The 17,728-nt window shown below is 37.2% G+C and overlaps 1 protein-coding gene across 1 annotated transcript in view; it reads right to left on the bottom strand.

Annotated features, from left to right (window-relative positions):
- Positions 1-665: 665 nt before the first annotated feature.
- Positions 666-17,728, bottom strand: part of LOC135470176 (tyrosine-protein phosphatase 99A-like) — a 39,282-nt gene continuing 22,219 nt past the window's right edge. Inside the window, 15 exon segments of the mRNA XM_064748972.1 lie at positions 666-5,722; positions 7,624-7,759; positions 8,351-8,496; positions 9,031-9,162; positions 9,462-9,590; positions 9,776-9,946; positions 10,271-10,420; positions 11,227-11,362; positions 11,992-12,143; positions 12,437-12,571; positions 13,474-13,608; positions 14,238-14,317; positions 14,756-14,849; positions 15,239-15,336; positions 16,391-16,497. Coding sequence (XP_064605042.1) covers positions 5,510-5,722; positions 7,624-7,759; positions 8,351-8,496; positions 9,031-9,162; positions 9,462-9,590; positions 9,776-9,946; positions 10,271-10,420; positions 11,227-11,362; positions 11,992-12,143; positions 12,437-12,571; positions 13,474-13,608; positions 14,238-14,317; positions 14,756-14,849; positions 15,239-15,336; positions 16,391-16,497 — 2,014 coding nt within the window. The 3' untranslated portion in view covers positions 666-5,509.

Genomic DNA, 17,728 nt, shown 5'->3' on the forward strand with positions numbered 1-17,728 from the left:
ACCGAACCTACTTCCCCCAGGTTTGACTGTGCCCTTTGCCAAAGCCGTCGTGTGACCGAACCTACTTCCCCCAGGTTTGACTGTGCCCTTTGTCAAAGACGTCGTGTGACCGAACCTACTTCCCCCAGGTTTGACTGTGCCCTTTGCCAAAGCCGTCGTGTGACCGAACCTACTTCCCCCAGGTTTGACTGTGCCCTTTGCCAAAGACGTCGTGTGAATGAATCTACTTCCCCCAGGTTTGACTGTGCCCTTAGCCAAAGACGTCATGTGACCGAATCTACTTCCCCCAGGTTTGATTGTGCCCTTTGCCAAAGACGTCGTGTGACTGAACCCACTTCCCCCCAAGTTTGACTGTGCCCTTTGCCAAAGACATCGTGTGACTGAATCTACTTCCCCCAGGTTTCACTGTGCCCTTTGCCAGTGGTGTAGTGTGACTGAACCCACCTCAGAGTTTGTTGGACTGTGCCCTTAGCCAATGACGTCGTCTGACTGAACCCACTTCCCGTTTGTTGGACTGCACACTTTACAACTCGGCCAATAAAGAAAATTGGAACTGTTGTTGATAATGGTTTCAACCTCTTAATTTCCATAAAATGATAACCTAAGACCAGTTCATTAATATGCGCAAACAAATCCAATTTTATTGGATTTGTGTTGGATAATGTAGACCATGAAATAAGTACACACCTACATGCAACTTATTTATACACAACAAAAACAAATGTACGGGGGATCAGCAGATCTGTGTATTTCGTAAAAAATATCATAAAGTTCAGCCACATAAGTAAATCCACCTAATATATATGACATTTAATACAAGGACTGAATACAAAAACATTGTTAAAACGTTGACGGTAAAATATTCGAAGAACACAGAGACACAATACTCATAACAACGGATGTACTAAATTCGTTTATCCGCACAGTCACACGTCAATTAGCTTAGCAGGCTTAAAACTTTACACTGCTACACAGAATATCAGTTATCTCCACGCTTAACTTATTACCGATAAGATCCCCGTGTACAATACCAGCAAATGTCGAGCCAACCGTAACTGGAATGGGGCAAATTTGAACGCAACGTAATTTGGTTGTTGGGATAATACCACAGTGGCTGGGTTGGCCACTCTAATAAGAACAGAAGTCATTGTATTTTGTCTACCGATTAAAGTGTGTCCAGAATTATATCCATATACACCAGGTGTAATCATGTGCAGTTTTAGTGTGAATTTACTGTCTCTCGAAAACGTAATTTCTTTCTGATGAATGGTTCTGCAGGTTCCGTTGGCATCTTAAACTTCAATACTTTCACAACAAGTAGATTTGCATCACTATAAATGCTTTTGCCTGCTCAGCAATTTAGTACACTCTGGCCAGCTTACGTATCAAGGCTAATAATTCATTACAAGTACACACTGTGTATGTGTCTAATTTATACCATGATACACCTAATATTAATGTATATATGTATTTTTTTATTCTGAAATGGTGCTGTCGATAAAATTTTATTCTGAAGGGTTGGGCCTATTATTGCATCCACACCAAATGATCATGCACACATGGTCACCTGGGTGTCAGGTGATCACAGAAAAACTTCCATTCAATCTCTTCACACAACCAAGGGGCAAAGATGTCACTTAAGTAAACTGAAAGCTATAAATGGGACATCAAAAACATACAGGTAAGCCCTAATAGAAAGTTCTTCACCGTGGATCGAAGTTTAATCACAGACGCTACCATACAAGCCTTTTAACAGCCTCAGTTAAGTCTGTGTATATAGCTATGACCAACATGTGAACACAAATCCACACAGCTTGTCTGAAGTTAGTCAGAAAAGCACCGTAAAAATTTCATCATAATTCATACCTCTACATTAAAAGTACGTACAGATATACTTATTAAAACACTTGTTCTAAGACAACAGAGGGTGTTACTAAGTAAAGGGACTATCTCATTTTGGCCAGCCAAATGTACCACAGTAGAGCAGGGACATATGCAGTGTATGTGCATGTACATGTATTGTAGCATTCACTATGTAAGAGTACAGACACAGGACAGAATAACGCAGCTGGGTTAGTATAGCTACATAATACAAAATATAGACTAGACACAGTTGACACATATATGAAAAATAGAAACAGTTTTTGTATAAAGAAATGGTACATCTATATTTTGTTTTGAGTATATATTGCTGTTGCCATAATGATAAATAACAAAACTATTAAAAGGATAAACCATAATCAGAAAATTAGTCATTTAAACATAACTTCACATACCATAGAAAGCATTAAAATGTATTGCAAACAAAATGACGGAAACCATTTGTCTGTGAATTTTGTGTTACCCTTAAACTGAGCAACTTGATTAAAAAAATAAAAATATTTTTCCTCTCCATGAAGTTTTCGTTGAAGCCTCTGAGATATTTCCTAAATACTTGATATGATCACTACATGCACATGTGACGAGATGCACTGAACTATTTTAACGAAATCAGAAGTAGATTTAGAGTACTTGTCAACGGTTTCCACTGAAATAACACGAAAAAAGAAAACTTTTTAAATTAGTGAATGGGTACAATATGCCCATTTCATTCTAGCATCTTAACCTATTAAACAAATATCAGACAAGTTTGTTAAAAAGAAACATTAAAAAAACAAGACATTCAGGGAATACCAGCAACTCGCCTGATTGAGCAGTTTGTAAAACTGCATAATGTTTAAGTCATGTGATAAATTCAAATACTGTCCTCTAAACCAAAAACACTGCCATACGCAGAGCAGTGACTTCATACATTATGGAGTTGTAAATCATTGTGGTGGTAAAAAGACACCACGGGGAGTTAAGCGCTCAACTTTACCATGGAGGCCTTTGAACTGCATTTGGCAATCCATGTACTATGTGAGGCAATTGCAACCCTGTGAGTAGCTGAGCAAAATGTTGAGCTACGAAGTAAAAGACTTCCTTGGGCTTTGTTAATCAGATTGCTACCTATCACTGGCTACCTGGGTACGATGGGTGACCGTTGCAACCACATGATTGGCCAAAAACTTTAACCAAACTGGACACCAACACTGCTGCTGACAGCATCTGATCCCCCCTTACTTCGTAAAACGAGCTAAAAAATAATTTTTTACATGTCCTCAGCAAATGTGAGAAAACACACAAAAGTAAGAATTCATATATTTCTTTTCATGGGTGGTTTGTGCCTTACTCAAGAATTATGGTTTTATTGCATGACATTGCAGGAAAGTTGCTCTGAAGTGAATCGTGTAACAAACAATGATAACTAAGTCGACAGCGTGTGCTACTAATCTAAAAGAACATCTTACACCTTTTAGAAGCAGGCATGGTATTAGATCTTACATCAAGTGGCCATGTTCCTAGCTTCCACATTGTTTCTGAAAACTAAGTTAGGAAGAATGAAACAGATCTCAGGCCTAGTTTAGTATCAACTCTTGGCACAATTTTGAACAGATGGACCCAATTTGGTAATCTAGCAGATGGCAGGACCATTCAATGCGCTTGTCTCAAAGAACAGTTCACATTAACAAAACTGAAGCTATGAACACAGGGATCAGTGGATTCGTACTAATAAAGGGTAAATAATCCCCAGTGCTAAAGTGTGCTTGGAACACACATCACTACACAAACAATGTACAATGATATGTATGAAGCCTTTCCTGTGTGTGTAATGATGTACAGGTGTGATCTATACCCTACAGTGCCTGTTATCAGGCAGATCGTCACATACATGTACAGGTCAGACAGAACATGTGCATCAATCATGCAGTACACCTGTCTCTGTATAAAACACACACATACCTTAAAAATGAGCATATGGAGTAGTGTGAATATCACGAAAATGAACTCACACTGATATTACTAACATTTCAACAGGCATTGGACAAGCTGATAACACATCTCAGGTTTGATTTTGTAAGTTGTAACAATATTTAACAAGACAAGGAGATTTAAATTCCAATATGAGTTTACGGTATTCTGAGGATCACAAGTGTAACACAGGTAAATGTAAAGGTGTACATGTAAAGCTACCTGCTGAGATTCTCCTGTGTGCAATAGGTCCATTTGTAATTAACACAAACGGTAACAACCACCATGAGTTAATGTTTAAGCTTACAGTTGCAAGTATTACTTTTTAGTTTCCCCAATCCCATGTAGGAGACTTTCACAAGTATCTAAAATGGCAGAAAATGGTTTTGTGAAATGATTAATGTATACAATTATCAACATCCATCAAGATATAGGGCCAGTTGTTCAAACAAGCATTCACTCTTTCCTTCTCAAACTGTTTCTGTGAGCACATTATTTCATGTAATTGGATAAAGCTAATGTCAACTTTAACCAGTAATTTTGACAGTCTAAAAAAGATGGCATTAAATATGATTTATGTAACACTAGTGTTAAGTTATTTATAAACATTTGAACAACCAGACTCACAAGTAGAGTTACACAATTATTCACTGAGACCACTTCATCTTGAGCATACACACACACATATACACTATCACTGTAGTCTGACCATTTCAAAAAGGGTCCAAGCCAAAGCGAGCAGTCTGCTGAACCTGCTGACATGATGGTAGAAATGATACATTTATGTAAATTTATGTCAACCTTACATGTATTTTCACCTAAAATACTTTCCCTCAGATAATAAAAAAGTGTGGCAAAACCATACCTTCTTGCACACACCACACCTGAGCAAGGTGAGTCAGTCTGAGAGGTCAGTCTGCTGGTTTACCACTCATCAGATGGCTGCTTTATTACATACCTGTACATGTTTAGCACTCCAGGTACCTAAGTAAGACATGTGTGTCATCTGAGATACAACCAGACATTGCTTTGACAAACGCGTGTACATGTAGCAAAATACATATATTGCACAAATTAGGCAACTATTACAATGTACATGTATGGAGAACTGTGTTGATCTGGCAACTGTCATCATGGTACACATGTACTAGGGCAAACTCTCATAGCACTAGTCACAAAGTACAGTTGAAAAGCTCCAACAAACAACTCCAACTTCCGTCAGTTCCGGCAAGAAGGTAGATCTCAGATGTAACAATCACTTACTGCTGGATGGACTATGTACATGTGCATTCAACTCTGGCACTTACTATACACTGCAGCTTTAACCTGGGTAGCTTATCTCTCTGTAGTTTCACAATCAGCACAAATTTTGTTTCCAACAGATGATGATCTTGATGTGAGAGGGTAAAAGAGCCAGAGCACACAGCTCTGATCATCTTTATGGCCACTCCATAGCTTCTTAAGGGCTCTCCCTGGTCACCCTGTCAAGATCACCCAAAGAACTGGATTACTCTACACCAGCAGCTTCAGTTCTCTAGATCCCATACATCTAATTATGTTTATACTTGTAAATATATAAATACTACTCGGGTGGAAACATAGACTATGTAATACGCAACACATGTACATATAACACACTCTGGGATTTGGGGAAACGGATGTGCAGTGAGGCTAAGCCTCAAATCTTGGTCTCCATTTTTGCCATGTGTGATCTAGAGCGTGGAAGGGAGCCATTGCGAATAGGCTGGTGCCTAGAGCCAAGGCTATGATAATCCCGATCTTGATTGCCCCTCCCAGACACCCCTAGATGGCGGATGCCCGACTGAGATTCCTTTTCCATAATATCCTGGTACAAAGCATCAATGGCTTTATAAAGGAAAAAGTAGTCCTCCTGAAAGAAAAAAAAAAAACAAAAAAAAAACAGGTGTTAAATGCAAAAAGGATGTGCAAAGGTATACAATTGGCAAACATAATCGTGAATGTTCATGAATCATAATACAGGCTTGACAACTAGGATGTATACTCAAAGCCACACTTAACCTTATTTTTTACCTCCAAATGAGCACTAGAATATTCAATAGGTTGTCAGCTGTGTGCTTACTAGTTGTGCCTCTCTTCTCTACTTTATTAACAAGGCAGATGGCTTCCTGATGTGTCAGTCAGGTGATATATTCAAATATAGAAAGGTAACCCTAAGGTATAATGATGTCACCTTGCATACATGTAGATACATATATTATTCTCTAATTTGATTTGATCTTACCATTAAATTCACACGTAAAGCCAAAATTATTAAAGTAACACATATATTTCAGCATAAATATTGCACAACAGCAACTTTGTATGTCAGAGTGGTCTTTGATATTCAGATCAAAACCCAAAATGGGTGGCAATTGGAACCGTACAACTGGCTGAGCTTATGCTGAGCTTACAACAGTCGTCTTTGTGAAGGGTTTAAAAATTCTGACATAGTCTTGTGGAAGGCACACGCTAAGGCCAGTTTCTCAGGCTTCTAGTGGAAAAATGTGGAAAGCTTTCTATAGATAAATTGTATACCACAGAAAGTTGTCCACAAAATAAGTAAACTCTGAGAGTCCATAAATAAGGTAAAATAGAGTCAAGGAAATCAATAGGCTTCTCTAGATGCAAACACTATTTCTACATAGTAGCCATGTACTAACAATAGAAAACAGAGTCAGTCCACAAACAGAAAAATGTTGGTAAATCTGGTATAATTGGCAGAATATCAATAGCCTTCTCGTTCTCATATACATGTACATGTAGGTAGGCCGGTGCACAAATATTATACATTTCAAGCAAGAGACTTCATTTCTCACAATGACATCAGACAAATCAACTAACGTAAAGCTTAGCAAATGAGAGCTGATTTTGACCAGGAGACTTCCTTGGTAAAGGCTAATGAAACTGTTCTACATGTATAACTAGAAATGTAATGATACACCACTGTAACTCATTTGTGCAAGACGTGTTATGATTGGTCAGCATCATGGCCAATCAAACAAGCCATACTAGAATCACAGCCATGATGCATAATGTTTAACTTCCACGTAAACAAAGAACATGGTGCTGAACCAAGATGTTGAAACATTTCCTGACAGACCTAACTGTGAAATTCTCACCAGGGCTAATCACAGTTCACTAATCAGTTCGGAAATATATTGCCTTTAATTTAACACGGTTGATTGCTCCACAATCTCTGTCTCGAATGTCAAACTGCTTTCAAGTACAACAGCAGTATATTACAACAAAGTGGCACCATCCCGATATCACGGTGTAATTTAACATGGTCGATAGCTCCACAACTATCTGTCTAGAATGTCAAACTGCCATCAAGTACAACAGCAGTATATTACAATAAAGCGGCAAAATCCCGATATCACAGTGTAGACACAGATAAGACAATCATGTTAAATATGGCTCAGAGAGTAAAATGAAAATAGTTAAATAATGTTTAGCATTCCACACTCATACAACTCAAGTTTATATGAGTTTGGGTTTAAATTTTTTTTGTGTTTTCTTGACCTGACTTATCTGTGTTAAGGATTCATCTTGATTAGCAGATTGGACACCCTTTGACCTTCTATTGTATAACTTTTTGCCATGTTCAGGCCAAGCCCTGTATATAGTGTTTATTCTACTGTATCATAATACGCATCGTATCGCCACACCTGTATTGTGTACCCTATCGTTACATCCCTATGAACCACTTGAAAACCTCCATAGTTTAAGATCAGTAAAACACTGTTTGTATGCTTTAGACTTTTAACATACCCGTGTCCCAACCACTCCTGGACGTTTGAGATGATACAGCTTAGCCAGCTGATACACATCGACAGACGCATCATTAGTCATCTGGTCAAACAGCGTCCACAGGGCACAAAATGTCCCAGCTTGCACTCCACCAAACCTGTCCACATGAAATTGATCCATAATTGTCAGAAGTATTACACATGTATCAATATATTATAAATTATACAAACACACGACAGTTATTTTTGTTTACATAAATCTTACCATCAAAGAAATACTTATTTATTTATCTGATCGGTCTTTTAGGCTGTACTCAAGAGTATTTTACTTATCCAACGATGACCAGCATTATGGTGGGAGGAAACCAAGTAGAGCCCTGGGTAAACCCAGGATCATCCACAGGTTACTGGCTGGATGTACCTTCATACATTCAGCCGGAGAGGAAGCCAGCATGAGCTGTATTGGTGACTGCATGGTGAGAGGCTTCTGGGACATTGCCATGTGCTGGCCCGCTAACTACCTCAATCACCAAGGCCCCAATATAAGAAATATGTTCATGTGTAAAGAAGTTAAATAACTTTATATGTAACATAGACTGGAGAATAAATAGAAAACCTCATATAAAAAGTATTCCTAATGTTAACAACTGAAAAGCAAATGTAATAGAAACTGAGAAAACAACATTTTCTGATTCATATATAATTACACATGTACATGTAAAGTACAGAATATAAATCCTGGAAAATACCTGTCTATAACTGTGACAGGGCCAGTGTCATTTTCAGTGTACCAGTCACGTACTGTGCGAATAAACTCAAAGGCCATGTGCAGTGGAGTGCAGCTCTCTGGCCAGTAGCTAGTGGAGAAAACCCTTGTCATCAGCACATAGTCATCCTGGGAAAAGAAACAGAAGAACACATCTACAAGCTCCAGTACAAGTACATGTGTATATCTCATCTCAGCGTATAACTAAGCAAAAACACTCACTACCTCCAAAAGAATTACAATGAGTCGCTCTTCACTACACCCTTATGTTACATATGCATATGCACAAGGACAAGAAATCCAACAGGAGTAGTTTACATACAGTACGTTTGTTACGCACGTATACTTATGACAAAAATCCTGGTTTTCTGTGGTGTTTGGCAGGAGGTGGGAGGCACTGATGGGGGTGGGGGTCTTCTGGAAATATGAATGGGGGTTGGTGGGAAAATTGTTACGACAGTTTACAGGGCTTTCTGAGTAAGACTCTCACGCCAGTTTTTTCTGATACCTATCACAAGAGCTGAATCACAAGATTCAAAACATTTTGTCTGGCCGAAGAGCCATGGTGTAACTTGGACTGTTAAGAAGTTTCAGGCATTCAGGTACATCAGGTACATCATGTACCTGTATATCCACGCCATTATCAGAAATGTTTCCACTCACCTGAGTGGACTCCAATATGAAGTCTCTAGTGACGTAATTTAACAGGTGATTCTCCTCTCGTAGTGTAACCTTGAAGTGGCCAGTGTCACCTTCCAGTGGAGTCTCCTTGTCAGGCCAAAACTTCTTATACTCCTGATTAGGAAACAAATCAACAAAAATACCATCATAAGTACATGTACTTTATACACATGTCTACATATCACAGAGTTTTATTCGTGTATGAACTTCTACACATTTATGGAACCACACGATAGACAAAACTCCATTGCCAATGACTTTTATTAGCAATCATCTAACTTTCGCAAAATTTGATGAGGTCGTAAAATAAAATTTTGATGTTTAATTTTGTGAAATATTTAAGTTTATGATTTAGGATATGATAATTTTACAAGGCAAACATTTTAGAAGGCATGAAGGACATAATGCCTAACCTCAGCATCAACCAAGGAGAGGAGAACTATGGCAGAGCTGTTCTGGTCCCAGACCATTCGCCAGAAATCATTCACGGTGGAAGACATCGGATGCTGGGTGATGATAAACTCATCCGTCTTGTGAAAACCCTGACAAAAATATCATGACTCTTATAAGCAGGGACATTAATTTTCACACTTGGACATTGATATTTGTGAACAACATAAAATAATTTCTAAAATATTTTTAAAAACTTTTTAGAACAGATTTAAATGCATTTAAATATTTGTGTGTTTATGCATATTAACTACACAACAAATCTTGAGACACTTACTTGTAAGTAAGAAGCATTGATGTAGTCAGAGCCCTCCACACCTGCCTTGATGGGTAAGGGAACCCTCTTTAAGTTAACAGGTAAGAAGTCCTTGTTGCGATTCTTATCATGATTGAATGGCTCCAGAGCAACAGAGTAGTCAAATTCCTTTGCTTTGAAAGCTGTGACAAGCTGAAATGTATGTGTGACAAGCTGAAAATGTAGGTGTGATAAGCTGAAAATGTAGGTGTGACAAGCTGAAATGTATGTTTGACAAGCTGAAAATGTAGATGTGACAAGCTGAAAATGTTTGAACATTTATAACACCATGAACAGGATAACCACATTTACATGCTAATAAGCATTTTATGGGAATGAAATCTTTGCAAATAGATGTACACAAACAAATTAACTTTTGAAACACAATACCATTCTGCACAGGGAATCACAAAACCTTTTAGCTGAACACTAAAATCATTGAACTAATACATGTGTCTTAGATAATAAGGTAATTACTTTATACTGCTTGTCTAGAGTTACTTCCCCCTTCTCATTCTTCTGATCCAGGTTTTCCACGAAGTGTGATAGATTGTGGGTTACTATTTCAGTGTCTCCTCCATTATGTATGTACTCTAACAAGACATCATGAATAAATGTATACTGGTCCTGCAACAAATACCAGATATCATAATAAGAGAAATATTATGTGCATGCAATTTCATAAAGCACAGCAGGACTTCTTACATAAATTATATGTAAACTTACATAGTTTTAGTTAAACTTCTTACTGCTCCTGACCATGAAAGATTACTGCTTGATGTTTTAAATTTTTTGAGTTTAAGTGAAAACCTATGAGAGAGTGTAAAATAAATTGCATGTCGTGATTCAAATTCATGGATACACACGCAGAATAGCACAGATAAAAATAAATTCCAATGTCCAATGACGTAAGTCATAAGAAGACAATCAGTACTGACCAATCACTTTCTACAAGTAACCTCAGACTGCAATCTTCAAAGCAGCAAACGCATATCCAAGAGGCTCAAAAAGAGCACAAACTGAACATGTTATTTCCTGTTAGTATTTTGATTGTTGTTTAATGCCATACTCCAGAATTTTCATATAAATGTATACAACTTTGATCAGTTTTATGGGTACACCAAATCGGACTACTCAGGGTAAAAAACCATCGACCTTTGGCAAGTTACTGACAAACTTTCCCACATTCAACATGTGTGCATGTTGGGAGGAGACAAGTGGTTTTCAATGAACGTGAGAACATGGCCACATAAGCATCATCGACTGTTTATTGTCACAAATGGCCCACCAACAGTTAGAGGGTAGGAATCTACAAATTCCTTGTCCAAGGGTAGGATTAAAAATACATGTACTGCTACTCTGACTGAATATAGTCAGAAACATAGACTGTGCACTATTAATGGTTTAATATGCATGGGTGAGACTTAACTAACCTCCGTTTGAACTAAGTAGTTCCTCTGTTGACGGATATGGAGAAGGAAGTTTGGAACGTTAACAGTGCCCTTGTCTTTGATTTGAGCCATCATGCTGTCTATCAGTATGTAGGTACCAGTCCGACCAACTCCAGCACTACAACACCACCAAAGATGATCACTTGCGTTTCATGTATCATCAAGCCCTTTCATCTATTTATTTATTTATTTGATTATTGCAGAACACCATACTCAAGAATTACTGACAAACTTTACCATATGTGATGAACAGATACACTCACCAAATTTGTGGGAGACAAGTGGTCTTCAGTGAATGTTAGGCCATACAAGCAATGTCAACCACATTTTATCATTAATAGAAAAAAAATTTAATAACATTACTGAAGGATCTACTGAATTCTATTCAAAATACACACGAAAAAAAAAATTACATACTTTCAGCAGCCTTGAAAAATCAATTTTTACACACAATACAAAGCAGCAAACACAAAACTTTGCTATCTCTATTCTTTACACATGATGGAAATTTATTTGTGTCAAATCATATGGTTGTCAGTCTAATGTACCAATATAATAAAATGTTATAGATGTAGGTAATACAGTAATGAACCTAACAACTAATGATCTCTTTTGTTGTTGTTCTTTGCATGTCGTCATTTGATGTAAGCCTTTGTTTACGAAGGACTGTTATTGGTCACATGTCTTGTATGCTGTATTAACTTTAATACAGTCAAACATGTCCTGCTGTGATTCTTTTAAGCCTACCTGCAGTGAATGACCATTGGCCCGGAATGTTCAGGGTTGGATTGGGCGGACTTGCGAACAAACTTCAGCACAGGAAGAGTAAAGTCTGGGACTCCATGGTCTGGCCATTCGGTGTAGTGATACTGATACACCACACGCTCCGCCGAATGTTTCTGCAAGAAAACACGACATGGTCAGGCTAAATGTCACAAACTACTAATCAGAATTGGTATCAGCTAATACTGGTGCCAGATGATATCTCCACATAATATAAGGGCATCACATGGAATCAACCAATAATGGTTTCACATGGAACGAGTTAATAATGATTTCAGATGGAATTCGCTAATGTTATCACATGGAATTAGCTATTAATGGTATCACATGTTTTCATATCATATGGAATAAGCTAATAATGATATCACATGGAACCAGCTTATATTGGTACTAGGCTAGCTGCACAAACCTTTTTTATTCTCAGATTTCGCAATGAGAAAATGCGGACAGTGTAGTGTGCCCTGGAGTAAGCATTGAGCAGTTTGACAGACATGGTACCGTACATCTCTACCCCTTCCGTGGGCCAATATTGGTCACATTTCCTCTGCAAAACAAACCCACAACAACATAATCAAAACCATAGATAAAATGATTTGGTAGCAACGTCACACCTGCAGGAGACACATGAATGCAGAACTTCGGCCCAATACATTAAGCACTGCAACATTTACTTTAACATGGATTTTAATACAAAAATAGAGATGTGAAGTTCATGAATCTTGTCATTCATGGTAAATAACACACATACAGGGCATCAACAATGGAATGTTCCTTTTGTGTTCTTGTATTTTTCATATATGCAAAATATGATCTCAAAACATGCAATACTTTCAGAGATACAACCCCTAATACACACCTTGACATTAATTCTCGAAACACACCATCACAACACACCAAGTCATCAATTTCATAATTTATGATAATCAATATGCACATATTACACACTAATAAATCAACTTTTGACAGAAAAACAACTACTTTACAATTTCCAAACAAATGACACTGAGACATCATATACTGTAAATCTTCAGCCTTTTCATCCTCTGAAGCACTTTTTTCAGTGAAATTCATGCATAGTCAGTCGGAGAATGTTGCTAAAAATAATTTCTTTGTGTCACTTAGGAAGCAAGCTTCATAAAACTGGGCAAATAATTTCTCTACATCCTATTTTTCTCTCAGAATGCTTCAAAATATTGATTGCAGGGGCGGTTGAAAACACTGAAGAACTAGAGTGATTTAAATGCATCACTATTTCTGCATCATCGTGGCAAATGACACATGTCTAAGCTTCTTCATTGTACCAAGACAATTTCTCAATGGTAATGGGGATATTGTTATGCCTGTTTTTCTCCATCCATAAACTGGACCACTGTCAGATCATTACTCTTAGACCAATCAAATACAATAGAATGATCTTGGGCTGCAGTGTGGTGCTGAACTGCTCACCCTTCCCCTCTCCATTAGGTTAGTTATCATGATGATCACTAAGGAATGCTGTTCCCAAACCATCCGCCAGAAGTCAGCAAATGTTTGCTGGAGGGGACCCTGTGCTGCTATGTAAGCTTTAGGCTTCTCATACCCCTAAAAATAAACAAAAACACACAAAAATGAAACAAAAAGAATGTATAATTAATAAGGAAAAAAAAAGACATATCTATATATTTTAACTGTGCTCACAAGCTTTTGAATATCATTGCAGGATTTTTATCAAGTGAATAACAACTTCATTTCAAAGAAAATAATTGTACACAGTGGAATGTGTAATTTCCAACAGCAAGGAGATATGTTTTAATAGTTTTTCAGTATTATCACTGAGCACGTGTACAGATATGAGTCTAAATTAACAGTATATCAGAATTTATAGTTGTCAATGTCTTTGTGATAAAGTCAATATGATTAAGGCATAGCTTCACATAAAAATGAAATAATTTCAAATGCATACATGCAAACATGCTTGAGATGTTGACATATTACTTTTATTCTTCATATTTGTATTTTTAAAGATAATTATTTTTTAAAAAAAACTTGATATTTCCAATATAGGACAACACATGTGTGACTACAGGGCAGAAAGACGACACATACAGTCTGTTCTTAAAACATCATCAATTAGTCAGGCCTGGTAACATTTAACATCTATTCAGGACATATTAACAGTATATAAGCATGTCCACCACATAAGTCTAATGTTTTGTTTGCAAGTTACTTACATCTATATAGTTGGCATTTATGTAGTCAGAATGTTTGGCCCTCCCTGGATTGGGCTTCAAGATTACTCGAGTGTGGTCAACTGAGGAATGACAAATTTGAATCATTATTCAATATTTGATACAATTTGAAACAATTTTCCCAAGTCTATAAAAAATGAGATACACTGTATGAAGGAACAGCCCTTTAATAGGACAATTCACCAAGAAAACAAACCCAAGCATTATGATGGTTACTACAGAAATCTGCATTGCACCAACAACGTTAGTTTTAGGGAAAGAGAGTCTGACTAGAAGGTTGAAAGAAATCACTGTGTTTTTACAGTTAACTTTAGCACAGACTTGACAAATGTCTTAACAATGCTGATTTATAGCCTAATCCATAAGAATTCAACAGAACAACATGATGACAGTCAGAATTAGATGTAGAGGAAACAGGCAGAACCCAAGATAAATCGCTGCACAACTATGACTAGCATTTGATAAATCACCTGTTTGAAAAAATCCTCTATGATACTCACATGCTGCAATGTTGATGTATCTGTTTTTAAGTTTGTTCTCTGGCAGGGCAGAGTTCTCTGACTTTAAATCTACTCTAGTGTGCTTGTTTATATCCTGGAAATTCAGACAAAATACACTCATCATACAACAGTACTTAACTTTCACTTGATTATTATTAAGAAATACTTTATCATTAAGAAATAATACATGTGTATATGTAATTCAAAAATCTATTTACTGCTTTCCTTAAAAAAAATTAAGACCTAACCTTCAGAAGTTTTTAAAGTATCATGAGATTATAGAATTGTTATACCAATACATACATGTATTTGTATCACAAAATGATCACTGTTTGGAAGAATAAGGTTCAGCACTTGTCCTTCACCCATTTTTATATCAGGTATAGAAGATGGTACATGGATTTACTGTCACAATTATATTGATCGGTAAAATAAAAATGAACTATTAAAATTGGCTACTGTAAAGTACCACAGCAGCATTACCTCAAATTCTTGAGCATAGCCTATTCCACTGTCTGCATGCATTTTCTCCACATGCTCAGCAAAACACTCCACCTTGATGTCAGGGTAATCGGCTTCCTCTGCAATAAAAACATCAAGGCAGTGTCAAAGTTTTCTCTACCCGTGACAGTTATTGTATTGTTTGAATGTACACTGATTTCTAAACCATAACTTATTAACACTGTAAAAGGAGAGTGTAGATGAACGATGAAGAGTTGTGTGTGGTCCAGTTTGCAGGGCAGGACATTTTCTCACAGTTGTGAATGATAAGGTGGGAAATAAATGAATCAAAAATTATGTGGCACAGCAACAGCAATAACAAAAGCTAGGCTGATGTTTTTAATATCTGTGGATGCTGATGCTGAAAGATACATCTGCTGAAAAACAGCAATATGGCTTGTATAAGTTTGTAGGTCAAACATAGTAAACTACAACGAAGTACAGTTGTAAAAGTGAACTATTACTAAGAATGGCATCCATAAATCCATAAAAATCCATTAAACATAATGCAAGCATGCTACTCTACCTCACTGCTTATCGGATAAATGGCCACATTGAAAGCGATGCTCTAATCAACTGAACCTGTATTATTTTTCTATTATGATAATGTATAAAATGCCATCTAAAGCACTGACTCCTATAACCATGGGAATTATGCTACATTTGGTAGCATGCCTATGAGTCATATTTTCACAACATGTGAGTGCGATTCGTACCGCATCAAGACTATAACACATACCACTCGTGAACTCAAAAGTTATCTAACGATTGAGTTTGTGGCCTTCACCTTGGAAAGTTAAACAAAGATGGCAGACAAGGAACAGGCCTTGAAAAGTATACTAAGATATCGGCTAACGATTTATAAACCTTCTCATCCCTTGTCCATGTTTATAGGTCATACGTCCTAGATGTCACTGTTGTAAAACAGCAACAAGCTACAAACAGGACAGAAGCCATCTTGTCTCGTAGGTAGAACTGGAGAAACTGTCCAAATGATTCCACCTAGTTCCTTCAAGCAAATTCAAGACACAAATTGTGTTTACAAGGGTTACCGAACATTGCAGAAACACCATCATCATTGCAGAAACACCATCATCATTGCAGAAACTGAATACTTTCATGATATTAACTCACCATATGTTTCATCCACAGTGACAATAGTAGAGGGGGTAGTTTGTTTAGCATTTGCCTCCCCTGGATGATAGTAGGCTGCACGGTAGAACCTCCTGCACAGAAGAGTCCTAGAATGTAATATGAATGTTCAGGTGTTCACAGGGTCTGTCAGATCTCAGGTGGGAACAGTTGTTTGGGGGAAATTTGGGGATTGGTAGAATTGGTAGTACCTTTTAGCATACAGCTGCTGCTGCTTTTCCTATCAGCTCACTCCATGCTCATTTTAGTTAAATAACACTCAGAAAAGAAATTGATTGGATTTCTCTTTATGCTTACCAGCAAGGAAATCAAGGTAATGATTAGGCACAGAGTTATCTTGTTTATGTTAAACTACAGAAAGCTCACTTGCTTCAGCAAACTTATCAAATTAGAACACTTTTCTAAGAACACCATTCCTAATTCATATCCTGAAATTCGCCACATACTGTATGTTGTGCTCATTTGTTGGCATGAGAATGGGTTCAGCTGAAAATCAAGTGCAATAACAGAACAGTGCCAAAAGTTTAATAAATAAGATATCAACAGCTTTGTTTCACTTGGTTTTACTTGTGCGCACCATAAGCTATTGTTTTTACGTGCAATATTCTTGATAACATTAATAATTCAACAACCTTACTCATTTTCCCAAATTGATATGTCAACTGGCACAAGTGCAGGTACTATAATTCATCAAAGAGATATTACAAGCAGACTTGTGCACTTCATTAGTATTAGTCTGATACATTTTGAAGCAATTATAATGCTTATGAACATCCACTTTACACTTTTTATTTATACATCCACTTTATAAAGTGTGAAGTCATAAACATTAATCAACCCAACCAACCTTCTTTTAAATTACTCTAGGTATTGTGGTCTATTAATACCCCAAATTCAAGGAGAATGAGGGTGCTTTCAAATCTACTGGTTTACACACTAGCAATACTGCCACTTTAAACAGTGACCAAACTAATATATTGTCAAGGGATAAATGTTATAAACAAACAGGTGAGCTGTTAAGCAAAGCAGTTGTTTTAAGTAGCCTGGGTGTTGTGGAGAGATTAGAAATAAATCAAATGTTAACTTCGTTATCAGGATGCGGTTAAAGGCCACCATCTGAGATGCAAAACAGATACAAAGCTACAGCATGCGTGAATAAACATAACAGCAATAAGAATTTAAATACATATCATAACTATAGATACCAGCTCCGATAGCTCAGTTGGTAGACCTTCACTTTGGGATCAGTAGATCCAGGGTCAATCCTGGGTTGGGCCTAAGGCTTTAAAAGGGGAAGTTGTAACTTCCTCGCATTAAGGG

The sequence above is a fragment of the Liolophura sinensis genome, chromosome 7, assembly GCF_032854445.1.
Source record: "Liolophura sinensis isolate JHLJ2023 chromosome 7, CUHK_Ljap_v2, whole genome shotgun sequence".
In the NCBI taxonomy this organism is placed as follows: domain Eukaryota; kingdom Metazoa; phylum Mollusca; class Polyplacophora; order Chitonida; family Chitonidae; genus Liolophura; species Liolophura sinensis.